General features: G+C 37.4%; 1 protein-coding gene across 1 annotated transcript in view; it reads right to left on the bottom strand.

The window, feature by feature from the left end:
* Nucleotides 1-23,204, bottom strand: part of ZNF804B (zinc finger protein 804B) — a 64,510-nt gene that overhangs the window by 29,216 nt on the left and 12,090 nt on the right. Inside the window, exon 2 of the mRNA XM_071735188.1 lies at nt 828-971. Coding sequence (XP_071591289.1) covers nt 828-971 — 144 coding nt within the window. The remainder of the gene's footprint in view (nt 1-827; nt 972-23,204) is intronic.

Genomic DNA, 23,204 nt, shown 5'->3' with positions numbered 1-23,204 from the left:
TGTCTTAACTTCCTACATCATCAATTAGGAGATAAGCTCATCAGAGGTTCAGAAATGCTTATTCCTGAACATTGCAAGATATTTTATTAAAATCTTGAAGTGTTTCTGTGCATTAATTGCATTTTTTTTTCACAATGCCAGCTGAAATAGGGATTTTGCCAGAACTGGAGGAAAACTCAGATGCAGAAGCCAGATGTAGAAGGATAGTAGTTGTATGTGGGTAGGATATACCTACCAAGTATAAACCTGATATAGTTGGTACAAACCACTTACAAACAATTAAAATCTATTACCTTTTCTTTAAAAATGAAATATCATGTTCAAAAGTAGCTGTTATATTATATTCTGCATTCAAGGAAAAATGTATTCTACTCTGAGAAACATTATGAGACATATTTCAACTTAAGAAACATGCTGTTTTTAAAGAAATAAAATGCTTTTCTGCCCTTGAAACAGCATGACCAGCTTGGAACAGCACAGTCATATGCCTTCTGCATCCAAAAGAGGGACCTGGATATTTGAGGACATGATCTTTCTACCTCCCTCTAGTATATAAGCAATTCCAAATTTAAATACATCAAATTCAGAGTGAATAATGGTATTGAACACATATATATATGTGCAACTATGGACAGTGACCATTCAGTCAAAGGGGATTAATGAATTGTGATGAAGACTGAAACAATGAATATTTTACATTATATTTTAATGAAAAACAGTGTGTTGAAGTGGAAAACATCAAATATTAATATATGTTCTACTTGAGTAAATTTAGAGGAAGGAAGATGTACTACTTAACAGACTTAACATTCATTTGTCAGGTTTACCTGCTTGTGAGCATGATCATAAGAATTGATGTGGTTGTCAAACTCCTGATGTTTGTGGTACTGCTTGTCACAGAGTTCACAGTAGAAGTTAGCCTTCACATCCTCCAGAGCCTTGGCTGCAGCTTTCTCCTCCTCAGCATAGTCCTGCAAAAGCAGAAGCAAAGACAGACACTATTACATATTGTGGGCTTGTGTTTCAGCAGCTATTTTTTTCATCCATATTAAAAACACTACAGTGACTAGGACTGCTAAATCACCAGGATCTATCCTAGTATCAAAGTCCACCATAGGAAGATTTTGGACTTAAGCTGAACTTCAAGAAATGGTTGAATTTCTTGAATACTTGTAGAGGAGGGCACTGCAAGCTACTGGGAAGGAGATCTGAGCTGTGCACAAGACAGAAGACACCAGGTGGATGAATGCAGGGTTACTCTGTTACCTGGTACAGCACTGTCACAGCTTGCACCAACATGTGTCTGCTCTTTCAGCTATTATTGCTTAGAAGAGAGCAACAAGTTTTAGTCTGGTACTAATGCAGATTTTCTTTTGTGTTATGCAGCAGCTGGCTATGGCTGGCTGAGATTTCCCTGGAGTAATGCCACCTCATCAGGAGCTGTGCCACCCTTCCCTTTCCCCATCTCTGAATGAGGGGACACACCCAAGCTGAATGCAAGTTGCCACCCACCCAAAAAAGACCACAACCACTTGAAAATAACAGGAGCTCATGACAGGCTCAGGCAACCACAGCTGAAAACAGGGAAAACCAATTAGTTTCTATCCTTGTGCCCCTAATGACTCAGGTGGGTGCTCTGGAGAGTCAAGCACTTTGAGTTCAAGATATAATATTGGATAAGAGAAAACTTTAAACATAGGAGGCAAAAGTTGCTGAGATTCAAATCATGTGCTTAAACAAGGGGCCTGATATTCAAAATTTGGCATCAGCCTTTTCCAGCTTTATTTCTTTTACTAGGTTTTCATTATGGTGCTGTAATTATGACACCATCTTAAACATTTTACATGGGAGTTTTAAGAGCAAACTTCTGACATGAAAAGCATGACAAGAGAAGTTAGTATAAGCCATTTACTTTAATTTTGTATTGACAAGTTGATGGTACCTAAGTATATGTAATATATTGCCAGGGATTGCTGTAATTCTTTAGTTGTTTCATTTTACACACCTAAAGAAATTAGTACTTTCTGCCACCAGGCTTTCTGTGCTAGGTAGTCAGTGCTGTCTGCTTTCTACATGCTTTCACCACCTTTTGCATAGCACACACAAAGTGCACCAAACTCAGGATGTTCTGCACATTTAGGACACCCCGCTCCTTGCACGTGACACTGCCGAGCATGGCTCCAGGGACCATGCCAGGGCAGAAGCAAGCATTTAGGCACAGCAGATTAATGGAAATACACATTTTGAGCCTTTCAGAGCCAGAAGGACTTTTTAAGTGAGAGTCTTGTGTTTTGAGGCTGAGACTTGACCGAGCAGCAGGGGAGTCAGTGTGACACACTGAGCTCTCTGCTCTGAGACAGACTTTGCCCTGGTCTTTGTTCCATCAGGTTAGTGACAGGAGGTCTTTCTCACACAGTAGTTTCGAGTCTGCTGTTGTTAGTGAAAATAACCTCACCTAAACTAGACTGTCTAGAAGGTAGGTGTGTAATCTAAGGAATTATTCTAAGTTTCCTTTGTAAGAAACAGAAAAATTATAGCCACTGCCAAGTGGTGATTAATTCCATCTATTGCAAAAACTTAGTTTGGGATGAGATAATACTCTCCAGAGCTGCTATCTGTCTCCATTGACAACTTCAAATCTCTAAATTGCTAACCTGGCCTACATCCTTAATTTCTAAATTACTGAACTCAGGAATAAAGAATACTCTATTGTATTTCTTCATATTCAGTTCTAAATCTCCCCATGAAAACTGCATGAGCTGACTGGCCTGCTTGAAGACAGGAGGTCAAAGTGGAATTTTGTGTCTGCAATTTTGATTTTACATTTTACAGATGATGCCAATGACATGTCCTGTCATCCCTCCCACAGGGCAAACATCCAAAGAAATCTTTTGTTTTCATGCATATGGCTCAGGTGGGTGAGTGTACAGATATTTGCTGAGATTGGGCATTTGAAAACAAGTCGTGTGAAAGAACACATCTTAGCTTGACAGGCTGCTCAATAATGGTGGTTAATACTTCATTGTATCAGAGGGAAATCTTCTTGCAATTAAATAGTTAAATAGCTGTCATTAGTTATTTAAATCTGCAAAGCACATTAAAAATGATACTTCTCAGCTTATGCTTCAGACCCATTGTTTTGCTAGCATTAATTATTCACCAGGCCTTTGGTATAATTAAAATGCATAAATTAGAATGTGTATGCAACAGAATTATGCAGAGATGTCTTCCCTGGAAGTCAAGTGTTGGGGGCCACATTTTTTTATTCTAAACTGGTAAAAATATAAGCTTTGAAATCCCTGGCAGCCAGCCAAGCCTAAGAGTTTTGTTTGGTTGATTGTTTTTTGTTTGGTTGGCTGTTTTTTTGTGAACTGTCTGAACTGTCAATTAAATGTTTACAGCCTCCCCCATATTTGCTTCTGGTGAAGGAGAAGCCTAATTGTTTGGGGTGAATACACCACATTGCTCTGTGAAGCACAACTGAATCTGCTGCTTGTGAGCATTCCAAACTGCCAACTTTATCTTTCTCAGCAGAAATTAATACAGTTCCCTTAGCATAAAAATGTTTTAAAATAGCAACAAGGCAGCTCCCAGGTGCATCCTAAGATAATCACATCTACCTCCACTGGCTTATTGCTTAATTATGCTTGTCTACCATGGCAAAAGATATAATTTCCTGCTTGCTTATCGATCAGATGCAGGGAAATTGAATGCTACATCACAGACTTTAGAAAGGTCATGGATTTTTCTTTGACTACAAAGACATAAGAACTTCTAGCACCACCGTAAACTGTGCATAGCCAAATGAATTTTCACATCCAGACTGCTAATATCATCTCCCTAGAATTATAAAAGCGGGTGGTCAGTTCTGACATAATAAATGAAATCACGTCGAAGAAAATCTGTAGCATCACATCTGTAGAAACAATATGCAATCTTGAAAGCCTGACTACACCAATGTAGACACAGGAAAGCAGGAAGGATGCACCAATGTATTTTGAACTGGGGGCCACTAGTAGTAATGAATATGTATATCACAGTCTCATAAACTTTGCTCTGGATCATACATTCCTTCCTGAGAGCATACAGCCTGGGTAAGCATGTGTATACTTATAAATTATTTTGATCCATGCACAACACCAAGTGCAAGCTGATGTCAGGGATGATGAAGTTGTTGGCAAGAACTATCGGAAACCATGAGCTAACCACCTATGTTGATGGAAGCAGATACTTGAATGCATTTTTTCCTAGAAGCCTGCAAACTGATTCCATATTATGGGTTGTAATTGCTTTCACATCAGTTTGACCCACAGAGGCACATAACAGTAATAAATGTTTATCTATTGGATTAATTTAAAAATAATACTTCTATTGCACATTAGGCTAGAAGTGCTTTCTCCTAGCAGCTACTTTTGCATCATGCTTCTTATTGAGAAAATACAATTAATGGTATCTGACATTTCATTTTCTAATATGGGGAAAATCAATGAAAAATCCCATGTAACTGAGTTTTCTAGAATGTTGCCACTGACACCTAGTCAATTAGAAATCATTTATTAAATCCAGAGTCCGTAAGAGATATTTAATAGACTGCATGGTCATTAAAGTGTGCTGACCTAGACAAAAGTATACCATGTTGTCTGCCTCAGTAAGTAGTAGTAAATATATCTGCTATGTTCAAAAGGACTAAGGTGAAAAATAGGTCACTTAATACAGTAAAACTTTCACTGGCAGCTTTCTATAAACCCATGGAATTCTACAAATATAGTGGACTAAATATATAATGTTTTTAAACAGAACATGAAAAATATGTAACAGAATTAACCCACTCTTGGTCACTGATTTCTAAATTGAAATGCAAAATTAATGACAGCTAACTCACATTAATAAAGAGCTCAGTAAGTGACAGACTGCATCCTCTTTGGGGACATAAGCAACCAGAGTTGTTAGAGTTTGATAACCTAAATATGATTCTGTGAACCAGATTAGATAAGAGTGAAAGTATTAAATGCTGATCTAACTACTGAGGTCCCCCTTGAGGATTGTCAGATGAGATTAAAGGAAAAGTAAGGCAGATATAAGCACATGAACAAGCTACAGGATTATATTCTACATTTCACAATTTTATTTACATTTCCACTAGTAATTTAGATGACCAAATTAAGTGTGATTATGCATGAAATCTATGAATTATACTAATTAAGAGAACAGGGCATAAAAACAAATGTTTTAGGGACCAGAACTGGGATTTAAAATTACTATAATAAACTTGAGGTATGGTCTGAAATCATCAAGACAAAATTCAATAACATGTTTGTCAAGTGCTGCTCTTTGGAGAAGGAAATCACATTCACTGTTACTAGAGTGTGAATAGTTGAGTAAACACAAATACAAGGGAAATGGTCCAGAAGTTTAGAGTAGAAAAGAAATTAAATGCAAGTCAACAATGAAAGTCAAGGCAAATAACATTCTGACATGTTAATTGCAGTGTTGTATGTAAGATGCTGAGGGTAATGGCTCCATTTGATTCAGTATTGGTGAGACATCAGCTGTAAAATACTATTGGGCACATTGACACCAGCAAATAGCTTGGCTCCTGGAGCCTGGTCCTCCATCATCTCAGTCCAGGTATCATAGTTCATTCTCAGGCTTTCATTTTCTAGTGAATTTGCATTCAGTTCACTGATCACACTCTACATGCAGCAAGGACAAGACTTCACCAGGCTCTCCATGCCCTGTGTAGTCTTCCAACAACTATCAGATGGCATTCCCCCAGGCATTCCCATCTAATGGCTTTCTCCAAGGTAAGCAACATTTCCATGTCATAAAATGGACACAGCATCACGCCCCAGAAGATCTACTGAGGCAGTGTTTTAACATAGCCTTCACACTATTTCAGCCAGGCTGCAATAAAAACAAATACATTATATCTAAGTGTATCACACAGACCTGAGGAGTCTTAAGCCTTAAGCCAAGTATGGACAATAACTTGTTTGCCCTGGGATGCAGTGTGGTGGAGAGTTTTTTCTACATCACTGGGCCAGAGGGATTAGGCCTTCTTGTTATAGCAAATCAAAATGTAGATGTAGTCTTTTAGGTTGTCTGGTGAACACTATAGACTACTTCGGAGATCTTTGAGAAAGACAACAGGGGCAAGAGGTTTAAAAGTGAATTATGTGCTTAAATAAGGCAACCTAGATGTAAATCCGTAATTTATCTTTTCATTGGATTATTTATCGTGAGCACCTGTAAATAATATTTTTTGAGGGAAAACATTGAAGTCCAGCTTGGATGAGCAAACTTATCTAGTTCAAGATGTCCCTGCTCATTGTGGGGCATGGGGGAGTTGGACTAGATGGCATTTAAAGGTCTTTTCCAAACCTAACCAGTCTATGATCCTATTAAATCTGCCTGGGCTGGTACAGGACATCTTTGGGTGGTCAGGAGTGGTTTGAGTGCTCATTCACCACACTCTTGGAATAACTGTGCATAAATCTATGCCCTGGTATCTTTTCTTCTGTAGTTACAGAAAAATAGATTTTACAAGATCTCTAAAAGTCAGCGGGAAGGTAATAGAATGCAGGAGGTAATCGAAGTATTTGTGTCCAGTGTGAAATCTGAAAACTACACAAATGTTCTGATACTAGGATTTGCAGCAGAACATGAGGATGATTCAATAAATGAACTTTTCCTTGGATGGTCCCTTTTTGTTTTGCCTAGAGAAGATCCTGTTCTCTTACATAAAGAATTCACAGGGGAAAGTTAACTGTGGCAATAGAATAAAAAGTAAATAATTTTGTTCAGCTGCTATAGTCAACAATACAGAATGTTCTCCTATTGTTCACCTTGAAAAGTTCAAAAATGGCAAGTGCAATTTCCTGCACCTGGGTCAGGGCAATCCCAAGCATAAATACAGGTTGGGCAGAGAATGGGTTGAGAAAAGCCCTGAGGGGAAGGAGTTGGGTGTGCTGGTTGATGAGAAGCTCAACATGAGCCAACAATTTGCACTTGCAGCCCAGAAAGCCAACCATATCCTGGGCTGCATCAGAATAAACTTGGTCAGCAGGTTTGACCTGGACACACTCAAGAAGTGGGCCTGTGGGAGGGTCAACAAAGCCAAGTGCAAGATCCTGCACTTGGCTCAGGCAACCCCTGGCTGAAACAAAAGATGATGGAGGATCTCCTCACATGTATTAACCAACTAGTAAGCAGATTTAAAAAAAATAAAATAAAAAGACAATGAAATACACTCAAATGTAAAGATCAAATGGTACATAAGGCCTTCATATTTAGGCTGGAATCCAGAAGGTTTCTCAGCAGTGACCTATGTGAAGGTACTCCAGCTACTCTGCAGATAGGAGGACTGGTAGGACTGCTGTAAATCTCAACTTCCTACCAAATATTCAGAGAAATTCTGTCTGTATCTTAAAATGTAGATAGAATAGGATTTTTTTGTTTCTAAACTGTATAGAAGAACTGTTCCTGTTATGCAAAAAAAGACAAAAAAATACATCACTGACTTTTTCCTTATAGTCCTGACTCTACACAACTGAGTCTTTTAGTGAATCTGATTGTGACATTATTGTCTGCCTCTATTTAAAGTAATTCCTTCAATATGCTCACTATTGCATGATTTTTCTCTCCTCTGAAGCGATCATTTCTTTTACCTCTTTTCTGACTGAGTTATTATCAATTAGTCTTAAGAGTTAAATCCTCCATTTATCTCTTTCCATTCTCATTTTTCCAATTGCAATTTTTAGAGTACAATGCATGTTCCAGCACTGCATTTATAATAGATTGTGTGATGTTGTAGTTCTTTGTCTGACACCTCTTTTCAGATAAAACCTACTTGACATAATTTAAGATCTTTTACATTTTGACCTAGCAGCTTCTTCTATAGAACACAACAGAACTTATATGCAGTGACTTGCATATTTGATTTGGGTAAGAGAAATTTATGTCAATAATATATAAATTATTATATTGATCATGTAATTATATTGATCATGTAATTATTATATTGATCATGTAATAATTATATTGATCATGTGTAGGAAAATACAGCATTTATGATGAGCACAGAAGCAATTATCACACCACTCATCTATGGCTGGTAGGACCCTTTTTTTACTGAGTTGTTTGGGTTTTTTTAATACAGGCTAATAATATCAGATCACTTTTTATAGTCTTTAATACCAATAATATTAAACATTTATGTCCTCTCTCTTTTAATATTGTTTGGCTTTTTCTTTGCAGATATCATAATATTAAACCCAGTTCATGTAGACAAATTCAATATCATAAATGATGCAATATGATGTTTAATATCGGTGAGTTTCTATTCCTCATAGCAACAGAGAATAACTGTTAATTTTATTATAAAATATTTATAAACTTTTTGTATATCCAGATTGGTCATTTTTTTTCTTACATTATGTGAATTTGCAATCTCCTTCAGGAAACTCTCTTGCAAGGGTAAGCATTAATCATGCATTTGAATTGTATCTACACTGTCCACCTTCCCTGTAAAATATTGCTTCATCATTCCATTGTGAGTATTTGATTGCACGGTTTTAACCAGAAACCAAGGTATTTCTTCACATTAGGTTTTCATGCATCTTTTTGCACTTTTTTCCAAAAGAAGCCCAAAACACTTATTTTTGGAAGTTTTGGCTATCCTCAGCACCTAAGGTTATCTCAGTGAAAAAGACACAATTTCAAATTTCTTATAAAGTCCAAATGGAAAAAGGAAGGTTGTTTACACACACATATATCTCTTTTCCTCTGCTTCTCCCCAGCTACAGTCATGTGAGTTGCACAATTTTATATAGTCCCTTTTATTAACCCTGCAGTTTTATACTCGCTACAATTCCACTGATCTGAGACAAAGCAATAAAAAACCTTCCATTCATCTGCCAAATGAAACAATATTTGCATTCTGATAGAAAAAAACATGCATGAGAGGAAGAAAAGGAGGACATAAATATAATAAGGAAGGCTAAAAGGAAGGGTGAAACAGCTGGTGGAAGGGAGGACAGAGGAATGAGTAGAAGGGAGGAAGTAATGAATACTTTTATGAGTTCTTTTTTACCTAAATGCTTATGGCTTGCAGCTCACCCTGGAACACACCTGACAATTAAAAGTAATTTAATTTTAAAATACAACTGGGTGCTCAACTTGCAGACTAATGGCACCATTGTGGCAATTTCCAGAGTAAAACTGTTTTCCATTCCATGTTCTAAAGCCACCATGGGGGAATAATTGCCTGGTAACATTCCCTACACCCAAAGGGAAACAATTACGTTCCAAAACTGCTTTTGTGGGATGACAGTAATATGTCCACAAGCAAAAAACAGTAGTAACTGATATATCTATAGAATTAATATGAATATTTGACTGTTGGTTGCAGAAAACATTTATTGACTGAAGACATTAATTCAGTCTTCACCCAGCACCTCCAGACTTAGGACTGAATTAAGGCTAACAAATCCAGCAACCCTCTGCAATGTCTACATTCTTGCATTACATCTTCAGTTCTAATTTTCCTCTAGGAGCGACTTTTCTAGATAAAGTGCTAGTTTTTATTTTCAGCATGAGGAAGTCTCCTCAACAGGAAGGAGTGAATGCATTAGTGAAATGAGCGGAAACACACAAGAAGTGATGGCTCAGCAGCAATGCTGAGCACTGCTGTGGGTTAATGTGACTCAAATGTCAAGTGATTTTTGTCACAGCTTCCATGCTCAGTATGCATCAGCTCCAGGGGCATGCAGAGGAATCCTATCAGCCCAAGTTATTTTGCTTGATTTACAGCTAATGCTGCTTGACTTTGTGGCATTGTTCCCTTCCATCCTATGTTTGTTTTGGTACACATTTCCTTCAACTTACAACCCATGTTAGAAACAGAACCGTTGTCCTACCTGCCCATTTCTGTCTTTACCTGTCTTTACCTGTATAGGTAGTAATTATTGCAATTAGCTAGTTGTGAGTCTGCAGTGCATTTGTTTACTTATTAATAGAAAAGAATAATATTTTAGAATGTATCATTGGTGCAGATTCTTGGCTCCTGTGATGGTGTGGAGAAACCCCCATTCTTATGGTTGGCTGGGACACCTTGGTGCCACTAACCAATTCCTCTTGCTGTTCTCTTGCCCAGCATAAGGACATACTGCAAAAAAGCATGAAGGGCTACTTAAAACTGTTTGCCTAAAATGCTCCAACTAATCCTCACCTCTTGGTGAGGTCTGTCCCCAAAAACTGGGTAACAGCAAACCAGAGATGCAGCCACCTCTACCTCCAATCCTGGTTGTAGCTGGATTCAGTGGAAGCTTTGGTACTGATTCTAATGGGAGCATAAAATCTAGATATAATAAGCATAATAAGAGGAAAAACAAAACCAAACTAAATAGAAGATAAAATTTAGATCCAAGGGGACTTCCTGAGATTTTTAAAATTATTAAAAGAGAGCGTGAGCATATTCTTGCAGAGGTAGATTTAAAAATACCCAAGATGTGGAAAAGGAAAAGACTACCTCTTTATAATCAAAGACTACATTTTTCCTGTTGTGATATGTGTGAGTATCAGACTAATATGGTACCAAATTTAAAGCAATTGTGCTCTTGAATTCACCAAACATGACTGTTTTCATTAAGAATAGCACTGTAGAATACAACACTCAATTTAAAACAAATATACCAGTGTCTGTGGCACAAAAGATCTCAAACACATACATTGTTGAACAAGTAAATGATCCACCCTTATCTCCCCTTGAATGAAAGAACAGTAAGACATAGAGTTAATTCTGTCACAAGTACTTGGCTGGGAATACATTACCCAGATGTAATGAGCTCTTCTAGTGCTACCACGGAGACCTGAGGCTTTCTGAGACAACAACTCAAGCAGCTGATTAGAGCTTGACACTGTTTCACAAGGCCTCCTGGGGTGTCAATTAATTCCATGATCTTACTGAACATAGTGCAACATTAGAGGTCCTTGTTTTCAGAAAAATGAGCTAGGCTGATAACTCTCAACTTGAGAGAATATTTCTGGCTACACCATCACCTATTATAAAGACAAATGGGATGTCCTCAATTCTCAGAGTACCATCATTAAACTTCCTGCTTTACTGTGTCACATTTTTTAAGAGTAGCTCTTCTTCTGGCTGAATTTATATCCATTACAGACTCTGTGCATTCTTCCTTATTTTTGAAGAGTGACTCTACACTGAATGTTTAGTGATTGTAATGCTACATAAGTACCTCAGAACTTTGATTTTAGGTAACGTGCTACCACAGCCACCTGTGTTATAAAACGGTGAACAATCTTATTAGAGAACTGATTTGACAGTGTATTTCCTTAATGAATATAAGTACAGTGTGTGAGCTCTCTAACACTCTATCTAATTAAAATAGATGACTCAATGAATTAACGATGGGAGGATGACATTTCCTCCCAGTTTTTAAAACCTACATAGTAAAACTGCCTGTTCTTGCATAAAACACAACAAAGAACTGCTTATAATCTCTCTGGCTTGTTGCTGTCTTCACTAGAATAATGTATGGCTACATAACTGTATGATAAAAGCAGAAGCAAAGGAAGAGTAATTTTTGTCTAGACAACTGTCTTAGTCCTGTTGTTCAGTTTTAGGTAGTCCTGCAAGGATCAGGGAGTTGGATTTAAGGGTACCTTCCAAGTCTAAATATCATATGATTCTGGGATTCTAGCAGCAGCATAGTCCACTACTACATGAGAACTTAACTGAATGGCTAGAACAGGAGAAGGCTCAGGGGAAACACTCAGTGTTTTCATGAATATGACGCTAATCAATATGAATTTAATTTCTAAACTATTGGATAACTCTGAGCTTGTACTTGTTTAAAACATGAATGGTCTCTAAACTTCATTATTTTGTGTGCACCTCACTGACACTTCACCGCTTCCATTTTGGTTTAAAGCAACTTTTCCTGATACATTTCCATCACCACTCATTTTGGTCTACTGCACTTAGCTTTCATCCCTTAGCAGCTTTATATAACACTGCCAACATACTGTCAGAAAAACCCAACAGAAAACTAATCATTATGAGATCTGACCTGTTAATGTGAACCTGTATTCTTCTGAGCTGGCTCACAGTATCAGCAGCTGTCTGATGGGACATGCACTGTCAGTAGTGCAAGTGTTCACAACCATTCCATACACCTGTGGAGATTAACACAAGTGTACTGTAGAAGAGTCCAGGGATTAACAGTGGTCAGGTGGGAGTCAAGTTTCATAACACCAGTTAGTTCTGTCCTGCAAATTCTCTTTTTCCTCATTTTAGAGGAACAGAGTTCTTAGATGCTGGACTCCTAACTGTATTCAGTGAACTCAGTATAATAAATCCAGTTGTTGATTCAGTACAAGATATTTTTATATATTCAAAATAACCAATTCTGTTCTAGTTGAATTACTGTGACAGGTTTTGCTGGAATTACTGTATATGTTTTATGGAGGGAAATGAAAAAGCAACTATGTCCATTTGTGATTTATGTGTCCATCTCTGTCTTCATCTCGGTCTATTTGACATATGGTTGCATAAGCTTATATTTAATATTAAAAACATCATTCTGAAGTCTGGCTGACTTCTGCACTGAATGCAGCTCTAGGACTTTGGCCTCACAATACTCAGCTTTGCAGCACAGAATTTGAATGTGCCTTGGTGCATCCTGGACGTGTAGAGATAAATTAGGCATCACAGATGCCTATATATGAGCCCAGCATAAGTCCAGCATGTTAAAAGAGACATTGTTAGGAGATACCAATAGAAAAAAATAGGGATTTATTTGTCCTCCCTTCAGTGATTTGGATGCCTTCCTGAAGTTAAATAACTAAGCATTACTTCACAAAGTTGTTGGCCTCTCTTTCATGTCTTATCTGCACAAGGTGAACTGGCTGATCAAGTTGGGAACATGACACTGCATTTATTGATGACTCTTTTCTAATCACTAGGAGGGCAGAGGAGTTCAATAAAACACTATATACTTTTAGCAGAATGAAAAAAGTGAAAGCAAGGAGTCAGATGACATAAGATTTGCCTGCAGGTTTGTGGTTACGCCAGGAATAGCACCCCATGTTCCAACCTTAGTTCAGTGAACTGGATGATTATATCTTCAATAATTTTAGTGAAGGAAGACATCTAGAAAGCATGGAAAAATATCACAATGATGAAGGTGGTTGGGAAATAAAGGAAAAAATGCAAGGCACCAGAGGAAATGAGTAAAGAGAAAATATAGCCATGGAAGATGAAAGAAAAAGAAACCTTCATACTAATTACCTAGGTGAGAAAAACTGCAGCATATTGATATACATGCTTCAGCCTTTCTGTCTTTTTAGTTTATGTGGTATGTAGAGGTTATGTAGTATAATATATGTAGTATGACTATAAAACTATACTATAGTTCTAATATATTATACATATTACATACATTATATTATTATGCTATTACCCCATTAGCACAATAGTTTAACAAAAATATAATGCTATATATAAGGTATTGGTAAGAATACAATAATATTGATAAATAAAATAATAAAGAACAGAATTGGCTTTACTATATTGTTAATAATGGGAATTAATATCTGATCTTATGGCATGTAATATAACATTACCGTAATAAAATAGATATATAGCATAAGAAACGACTGCTAATATTTCAAGTCACAATATTTCATTACACATCCAAGCTTCTGTATTTAAAATTTTATGATTAATTTCTACATTATTATCCTTCACATAGAATGATGTAACTGAGGATAGGCCACCTGTATATGAACTAAAAACAGAGCTTCAATACGTAAATATGACTTCATAAGAAACAGAAGTTGGCATCACTAAATGTAATTAATGTTGCAACATTATTCTATGCCATAAGGAGAAATAGTGTTGCCACTGTCTCTGCTATCAACTTGGCTCTGCTAATGAGCTGCATTTTTACAAATCACTTCAAGTAAACCTATGGTTCCATCACTTCATGCATAGTATTTATATCTTGGAATTTACAGCAAAGTGCAGATTTTATGGGAACAAGTATTTTAGATTAGTTATAATGTACAAAAATCTTGCTCTTTGGATTTTTGTTTTTGTGGCTAATGCTGAAAAACACTTTTTGCAGTTCTTTTCATTTTCACTTAAGATGTCATAAAAAAGAAGGCTGCTTACAATAATGACAGTTTATAAGAAATTACAGATTTTAATAATACCTACAGTTGTCCCTTGTTTCTCTGTTTCAGATTTTAACTCAGTCTAATAGTGAATATCACAATTTGCAGTGCTGCTCAGGATAAAACATGCAGAGGTCAATGAACTGAAGTAATTTCTATAGCAGTCACTTTAAAAAAAATTTTATTCATAAAACTGATACTTAATCCTGGCAATCCTTATCGCAACTGTTCAAGATATACTGTTCTAAAACAAGCACTTGCTTGGTTATGCATGCATAATCAACCTTCTTACTGAATTTGCTTTTCCTTACCACTTCTTCATTTGCAAATGTAATTCAAAACTGCATGCAGAATAGGATAATGAAATTAATGTCATGCTTATATTTCCCATAAACAAAAAAGGAGTCAGGGTACAATAAAATAACGGAAAACTAAAGTGACAAAGCGAACAAGTTATACAACAGCCACAAGCCCAGCCCATTTTATATATTATTTTATTCAGAAATTATACACCTGCACACAAATTGACCATTTACTGAACAACAACAACAACAAAAATATTTTTTTTGCAAGACATTTTCTGAAGCTACCTCATTTCTTCTCACATCTTGCATTTGATGATTAATTGTATTGCCCTGAAATATAATGATGTGACACTGGCATCTAATTTTGGATGAATAGAAAACCTGCTTATGATTCTCTGAACTCCCTTGGGCAAAAATTAAGAGCTTGACTAGTGCTCTGCACTGAAATTAATTCCATTTACAATGAGTGTCAGTGTGCAGATTATGAAGAGATTTTCAAAGTTACTGGAGGAAGGGCAAGAGTTGCATATTGTCTAATTGTGCCACAGTTTTGAGTAGAATTTAAGCTTCTTTTTCCCTTTGTTTGCAAGCACTAGCAAAACAAGAAGATGGGAATTATGTGTATTCTCATGCACAACAGTGGACCCCTGTGTTTGTTTCACCTTGCTTTCATTGAAATAAGGCTTGTGTTCTCTAGTGTCTTGAGTAGTCAAGGTCTCTTGGGGCTGGTTGTACTCTGGGATTCCAAAAGCTGCTGACATCCTCTCATCTGGTCCTGGAACCTTATTTTTAAATACAATGCAATCATTGCTTTGGTATAACAGCGCCTATAGTTAAAAAATTTCAGCTGGGGAACCTCAAAACTCAAGCAAGGTTCTTCAGGGAGTGTGTCTGTCTCTGCATTAGTATTTTGGATTGAAGCAGCAATAAGCTATTGAACCAAAAAAAAAAGCTATCTGCAGTTCCTGCACAGAGCTTTGGTTCTCTGAGCATGCCTCTGGCTTTCTTCCAAGGGTAACTACAGGAGAAGACCTTCCCTGGCTGCATGCCAAATGTGCTCCAACAACTAATGAGAACATAAAGGTCTAAAGACTTATCCTGCAGACACCATCTAGCCACAGGTGTGGTGAGGGCAACTGCTCCAAGGGAGCAACCTAACTCTTGCCCAAAGGTTGAAGTAGGTGTCTCAAAACCCAGAGTTTCTGTCCACAGATTCACTTCTACTATACAGAATTATTTGTTAATGTAGTGGAGAGCTGGCTACCTGCTAGTAGGAAAAGTCTAGGATCCCCTTTTTGAAAGTTACTCTGCCAGGTACTCTATCAAATTTGGCCCTGATTCAGCTGTTCTCATTAAAGCACAGAGGTTTTGCTACACATAAGTAGGTTTATTTATTAGCATACTGTACAAGACAGCACTTTCTTGGTCAACAGTTGAGTTGTTAGGCTTCTCTATATCATCTCAGAATCCTAGGATGGCTTGGGTTGGAAGGGATCTTCTTCCCGAATTTGAGGGTTTAGGTTAAAAACAGGAACTGTAGCTTTCTGAGTTAATAGAAACTGACACCATAGCCCAACCATTAGCCTGCATCCAGCCTGTCACCAGGGAGACAGGATTAAACACTAGGGTTTCTCTGTGCAGAATTGGAAGACATAAGTAACTTGTAGCTTAAAATAATAGAGAAAAGAAAGTGAACTCCAGCAAAGTGGGTTTACTCCCTCTTGCACTCAATAAAAATCTCATCCATACCTTATGTGTTAAGGTCACTAGGTTTAGGGACTGATTTTTATTTTTCATCAAGGAGACACTGAATATAGTTTAGGTTCTATAAACTCAACATTTTGATAACACCGCAGTCAGGTCAATTGAAGCAGAACTGGTACAGAAACATTATCAAGCATCATTTCAATAGCATATGGCTGTCTTCCAGGGTTGCAAATATCATTATAGTGTCACAAAGTAGCCTATGAACTGGATTAGCTGAACAGTCCTTATCAGCACTCAGGAAAATAATATCAGTGACTGTGACTTCACCTGCCTGTTGGCTTTACTGTCCTGCCTTTCCAGACTGATAACACTTGGCACCACTTGCAGCCTGAAGAAAACATGACTTTGTTTGATCCAATGATATAGAACCAGAACTATTTTTGGTAGACAGGAACAGACACTAGGTCATCTTGTCCATCTCCCTATAACTGCATGAAAGTTGCATACTCATGTACTTGAAGTGTATTAGAATAAAACTGGTTTTTTGCTCTTTGCTTTTTGTTGGATTTACCGAGCAGATGTTCGGCCTTGGAGCAGCTGAGTTCCAAATAGCAATATTGTTGGAGTCTTTACATAGGGCAAATATTAGTAGTTTGCTTTGGCAGAGAATAATAAGAAAAAAAGTGGTATCTTTAGAACTGTTTGGAAGATTTTGTTCTGGCTTATGGACATTTTGGCTTGGTGTGGGCAGGCAATCAATTGCCTGTATGTAATCCAAAGCTGGAATCTGGCTTGGAAACAGTCAGGAAATTCATACTGTCAGGTAGATTTTTAAGTGATTGAAGTCCAGGAATGGTTTAGAGACAGATTTCTCATTAACCAAATTGTGATTTCTGTCCTCCTATTTTGTTTTACAGTATACACATTTAGTATACATTCAATATGCTATACATGCTGTGTATAATACTAACCTACAGTAAAAGAGAATTTATTGGGTTTTTTACATTTTCTATCTATCCCTGCATGCTTTCTTACTTGGGCCAGTGCTGTAATCGTATATTAATTGTATAGGATATATATATATACAGTATATATAGTATATATATACATGTATATATATACTATATATTTAATTGTTAGTATTCCCCTAATTTTTACTCTAATTGTAGGAACGGATTTCCCCTAGTTATGCACGGGGTGAATCCTGATGTAAATAATGATATACCATGTGTTCTGTGAGTAGATGGTATGGCATAGAATTGATCTAGATAGACCAACACTGGTCTATTTATTAAAAAACATGCCATCATCAGCTTTGAACTGTATCCTCAAATTTATCTGAGGCCACTGAGCAGCATACTACAGCACATTATCAGACTGTAGAGTCACCTGCTTTGTGTGCACAGTAGTAAGCTTACACAGCACCATTAGCTTGCTCAGCTTAAACACAGACAGTTCCAATTGCAGATTCAATACCAGAGCAAGAAAAGATAGAAAACAGATGCTGACCTTCAGAACCCACAGATTATTTCCACCCTCTGCTTTCTATTATCCTGGAGGGCATTCTCATTATCAGCTCCAAAGTCTTCCTAAGAGCAGTGAGGCAGAAGGCACTGTAAGGATGCTACCTCCCATGGACTGCCAAAGGATTCTGTACAGCTGAGTAGCAGAAGATGACTTTAACAAGATAGTCATACTGAGCTCAAACATGTGGACTCATTAGTGCAGGCACATTGAACAGTATTCATTACACAACTCAAATGGTATTCATTTCACAACTAAAATACCTAAGGATATGTACCTAAATGTATACTGTCCAGGCTCCCTGATGTACTATCAGTTGAGTGCTAGGATTTGGTTCTGATGCTCACACTCATCCAGTGCTACCTAATATGTCCTTAGCATTGCTCTGTAAGAGCATCAACCTGCTTTAGATCCTGTCTTCCACTAATGCAATAGTTTTTAGCCTGGATACTGACAAGGGTAACTGCGTGTAATGCCTGGTCAGCTTGAGCAGGTGGGCTGGGAGAAAAGGTTCACCCAAACATGCATTTGGTATGTACTTTGGAGCAACATGAGCTGTTCTCTAGACTAAATGGCCTGTGCTAGCCAGAGGATGAATGTGGGATTTTCACTGTCTTTTGAGATGCCTGTGGTTATCAAGACATCCACACAGGATGGTCTGATGCACTGAACCCCTCTTTCTACAAGAGACACCTGGGGAGCAGGTGGAATATCCTTGGGCATTTCAAATGCCACTAGGTGGGGAAGGTCAGGCAAATGAATCCTGTCAATAGCCTGTGTCTTGTTACCTAAATTTAGATGTTTCAGTATGGTGGTAAGTCCCATCTTAGAATGGTGATTAAATGCTTACAGTAAAGGAAAAAACTGAAACCTTTCCAAATCTTTTCTGCTGACACAGACAGCTGACAAAGAGATCAGCTTCATCTAATTAGGAAATTAACTTGGAGATATTTATTTATTTGATTCCTGAGCTTTAATAACTTTAAAATCTACTCTAGGTTAGGCTGGGGGAGCTTGTAACCCTCGTAAAGCATGGTAGTAAAAACTTTTATTTGCACTGTACTGTTAACCTCATTGACTATCCACTGAACATAAGGGGGAAGAAAACCCCACATTTTAAAAAAAATCCTAATTTTCAGGTAATTTCTTACTTTGAATTTCCCAGCATCAGTAAAGGCCAAGAATCTCTTCACAGGCAGGATGAAGACAGACCCTGACAGCCCTTATCTTTGGGGATGATGGGACTGTCAGCTGAACAATGAGTGACGATGCTTATTCCGTAGCAAGACCACCACACGTAATTGTCTTTTATATTAGACTAAAAGGAAAGTGACCACTGTGATCTCTATCACTGTTCAAATAATGTGAAAACCTGCTTCTGCAAATTATTTTTCACCAAAAATTAAAAAAATTCAGAACCCCTCCTGTTAATGGAGGAGCAATAGAGGTTTCTAATGTGGTATTATAGTAAAGGAAATAGTATTAAAAAGGGACTCTTTAGAATTTTCTGTCTGTAAGGATGAATTTGTTTGTGAAACTACACTCTAGCCACAGGGTATTTTGGTTAAAATAAGAGAATAGGCTTTAACAAATTCTGTGTTTTAATGATATTTCATCCAGGTCTGTTGGGCTATTTGGGGGATCCCAGTGTTCAAAGGGTAAAATAAAATCACAGCAATTTTTCCCTACAAATACTTGCAAGCATTGCAGAAATCAGAATAGTGGTTACACTTCAAATAGGCAGTTTTCAGTTGCTATGTACAATAGTCAAGATAAAATCAATTTCATATTTATTACTCTTTAAGAAGTCTATACAGAACACTGAAGTCTTAGCCACCCTAACTGTAAGACTGGTCAAAAAGACATTACTGATTTTTTTTCAATAGTATAAGAAAAAAATTGTTTGGGTGTTTTTTTATTTTTCTTTTTTATTCTGTTCTCACATAGATAGAATTAAATATTTTGTTCAAATAAATCCCAGAAGGGTTTCTCTTTTTTCTTACAGGCCAGCAGACACCAAAAAAGGAGTCTGCTTTTAAAAATGCAAAATGTTATGAAAATAGAGTTCCTCCTAGCACTGTAGAGATCAATACTAGACATGCTGTCTCCATTGCTAACTTGATATGTAAAAGTTAGTGACCTGAATAAAAGTAACGTCTCCTTCCCAGAACCTCTGACCAAAAGCAAGCATCCTGTTCTACAGAATGAAAAACAGAGAAGCTGTCAGTACCTTAGTCCTGTGGTTTCAGTAGGGACACATGTTAGGAGTTCAGGCTTGCAACATATGAGGTAAGAGTGGCTTCTCTGTTTGCAAAATTGGTTTCTCAAAAAGAACTAAATACAGACAAAATTTCTACCTAAGCCTTTCTATGATCTATGGCAAATGCTGTTCTAGCCAGCTTTTACAATTATTCATTAGATGTGCTAATTTGCTGGCCCTAAGACTAATTTCTAGTAGCTATAGAAATATTGCATGTATGCATTTGTGGAACATTTGAAAGATTATGTAAAACACTGCAAATGAATACTGAGAGGCAAGAACAAAATTTCAACATAAAAAGTGCTGTTGGGGGCATAAAAGGGAAAATGCCACATCCTGGGGAAAAGAGGTACCGTTAGAAAACATAATGTAATTCAGTGACAAAGTAGCTAGAGAATTACTGATTCTGGAGAGAATACAAATAATCTAATTTTTAATAGGGAGTGAATGCAATGTGCCAGAAGAACCAAAGAGATGGACCGTTACTGACTCACTCATTCCATTAAACTTATGAACATTTTCATGCATTTTAATTTAATCCTTTGTGATGCTGGCACTTTCAAGCAGGTTTTTTTTCTGCCTTTCTCCTAAGGTTTCATTTTTCCCTCAGGATGATCCCAAGAATGGAATATTCTGCCAATTCTTTGTGACTGGGGCAGATCTTCAGAAGCTTCTTTAGAGTTCTTCATTACTGTTATGTTCTCATTTTTGTATTTTCTTGGTACTTCACAGCTCTTCTGAGTTAAATCAGGCAAACTTTGTGTACATGCAAGCGTTATTTTCAACAGCAGACAGCAAAACAGCTTGGGAGATTCCTGTGAAGAACCTCTTCTACTTTCTGGTTTACAAATCAAGTAAAGTAGACTTAGTTGTGAAAACATATGTGAAAGACAAAAGTAGAATTCCTTCAGGCTGCTGACAGTATGTTCCTTATCTCTTCTACATCACTGGATGGAATATTACACTGATGTCACGACAGAGGGATGGAAAGGCTCACAGGTCTTTTTGGTACAAGACTCTTGTAGGACTGCATGTGAAAAAATTAGATGAAGATCAGCTTGATCCAAAGATTGCAATTGAGAATGCTCTTATTTTGGAAGAAAAAAAGAAATATGACCAGCAAAATCTCTTCTGTTGCATGGGATTGGGTCTCAGAGCTACTATGAAAGTTTCCAGCGTTGTGTCGTTACCTGCTTCACTGCTCACAATGCTTAGAAAGAAGACAGATGAGATAGGAACTAGTGGAAAGACAAGATCAATAAACCAAATGATTCTGTGTTGTTACATTTTTCAAAATGGGACTGACAGTGCTATACACCAGACCATTTCTGTTCATTTTAGCATAAAATACACAATAATACATAGTGATTGCATTGTTTGTTCCTTCACAACTTCACAAAATACTGAAAATGCTTCATTCAGAGTGCACGTAGAGTCACTGAAGTAATTGTCTGCTGACATGCAGGTTAAGATTGTTTGGTTTAGAGCAAATAAAGTTTGCAAAACTACCAACATTTCCTAACTGTATCTGTTTTCTGAGCTGCAATAATTGCTTTCAGAAAACTACATTATTAAGCCATATTTTGTCCTGTCTGTTCTACGGTGCTCACCAAACTATGACAAGACACATGTTTGAAGCTAGATAAATGGTGAAACACAAGAACATTAAGAAGAAACTAATCATAGAATCATAGAATCCTAGGGGTTGGAAGGGACCTCGAAAGATCATCTAGTCCAACCCCCCCTGCCAGAGCAGGGCCCCCTAGAGTACATCGCATAGGAACGTGTCCGGGCGGGTTTTGAATGTCTCCAGTGAAGGAGACTCCACAACCCCCCTGGGCAGCCTGTTCCAGGGCTCTGTCACCCTTACAGTAAAAATAATTTTCCGGATATTCAACTTGAACCTCCTATGCTCCAATTTAGACCCATTATCCCTTGTCCTATCACTGGTCACCACTGAGAAAAGCCAAACTGTGACCTAAACATCAGTGCTCCATGCAACTGCTCCTCATGTACCTAAGGAACCAGCTCTGAATGCATCTCCAAGAAAAACAAAGTGTGGGCACACACATGCACTCAGAGTGCTCCTATCATGCTTCTAACACACCTGTGCCCCCTACATTTTTGTGGGCTGCAGAAAGTGAGCCCCATTGTAGTATTATTTTCTAGCACCTAAAAAACCCACCAGGACTTACTGTAATGCTCCATTGCTGTTATACCAAATGCAGTTTGTTAGAAGACTTTGGATATTTAAGGAAACTCAGGTCTGAGCCAACACTACAGAAAACACCCATCGCTAAATGTTACTTCACGATCTGCTTGAGAGGCACTCCTACTCTTCTAGGTGTACCTTGAACACATTGATATAATCAAAATGGCACAGAGAAAGTTCTTACATGCTGTAACACTGGACTACACCATGTACTACACCATGTGATGCTACAAAGTCAAAACTTCAGAAGTTAGAAGTCTGCTTTCCAGTCAAGAAAAAGATGCAAGGCACATTGCTGTGGTCAGAAATGGCTGAAGGTCCAGATCCTGTGATTATATGGTCCCACTGGCTCTTTGCATCTCTTTGTTTTCACGGGTTCAGTGCTTCCTCACTCAAGTGTCTCTGCTGTATTCACTATGAAAAATGAATTAGGTCAGGTAAGTCTTATACGTGCTATTACTTCAAAGCCAAATATCTACCAACAGGGAAAAAAGGCTGCCACAGAAACTATTTGGGGTTTTTTTCTGCTGCCCTAGCAATCCACCCACCCAGCAATTTTCCATGTTGGTAAACAATATGCAGATATGTATTTTTTACCATGGTGTGTGTTTATTTATAATTACATGAATGTTAAGAACTACCTGTGAAGACAATGGTGTCAAATAAATAAGTGATATGAAGTGGCAAGTAAAAACATTGATCAATATTATAAAATTGATTATGCCAGCATTTATCATCTTTGTAGTTCAATATTTTAAATCAAGTAAACCATGTGAGATTTTACTCTAGTGTATTATTCTGTTCTTTAGTCTGTATTTCATAACTTCCTTTTATTTCTGGAGATTTAATGTCACACCTATAAATACATGGGAAAAGAGCAAGTTTTTTTTTAATAATCATCACAATCAGAATTTTCCAAACCATTGTGCTTGTTCTCTTCTTCTTGCTTCCCCAACAGCCATGGAAGAAAATGACCACCATGGATCTCCAAGCCCCACAG

Source organism: Heliangelus exortis, chromosome 2 (genome assembly GCF_036169615.1).
Source record: "Heliangelus exortis chromosome 2, bHelExo1.hap1, whole genome shotgun sequence".
Classification (NCBI taxonomy): domain Eukaryota; kingdom Metazoa; phylum Chordata; class Aves; order Apodiformes; family Trochilidae; genus Heliangelus; species Heliangelus exortis.
The sequence above is the reverse complement of the archived record's forward strand: the minus strand, read 5'-3'. Positions and strand labels throughout refer to the sequence as shown.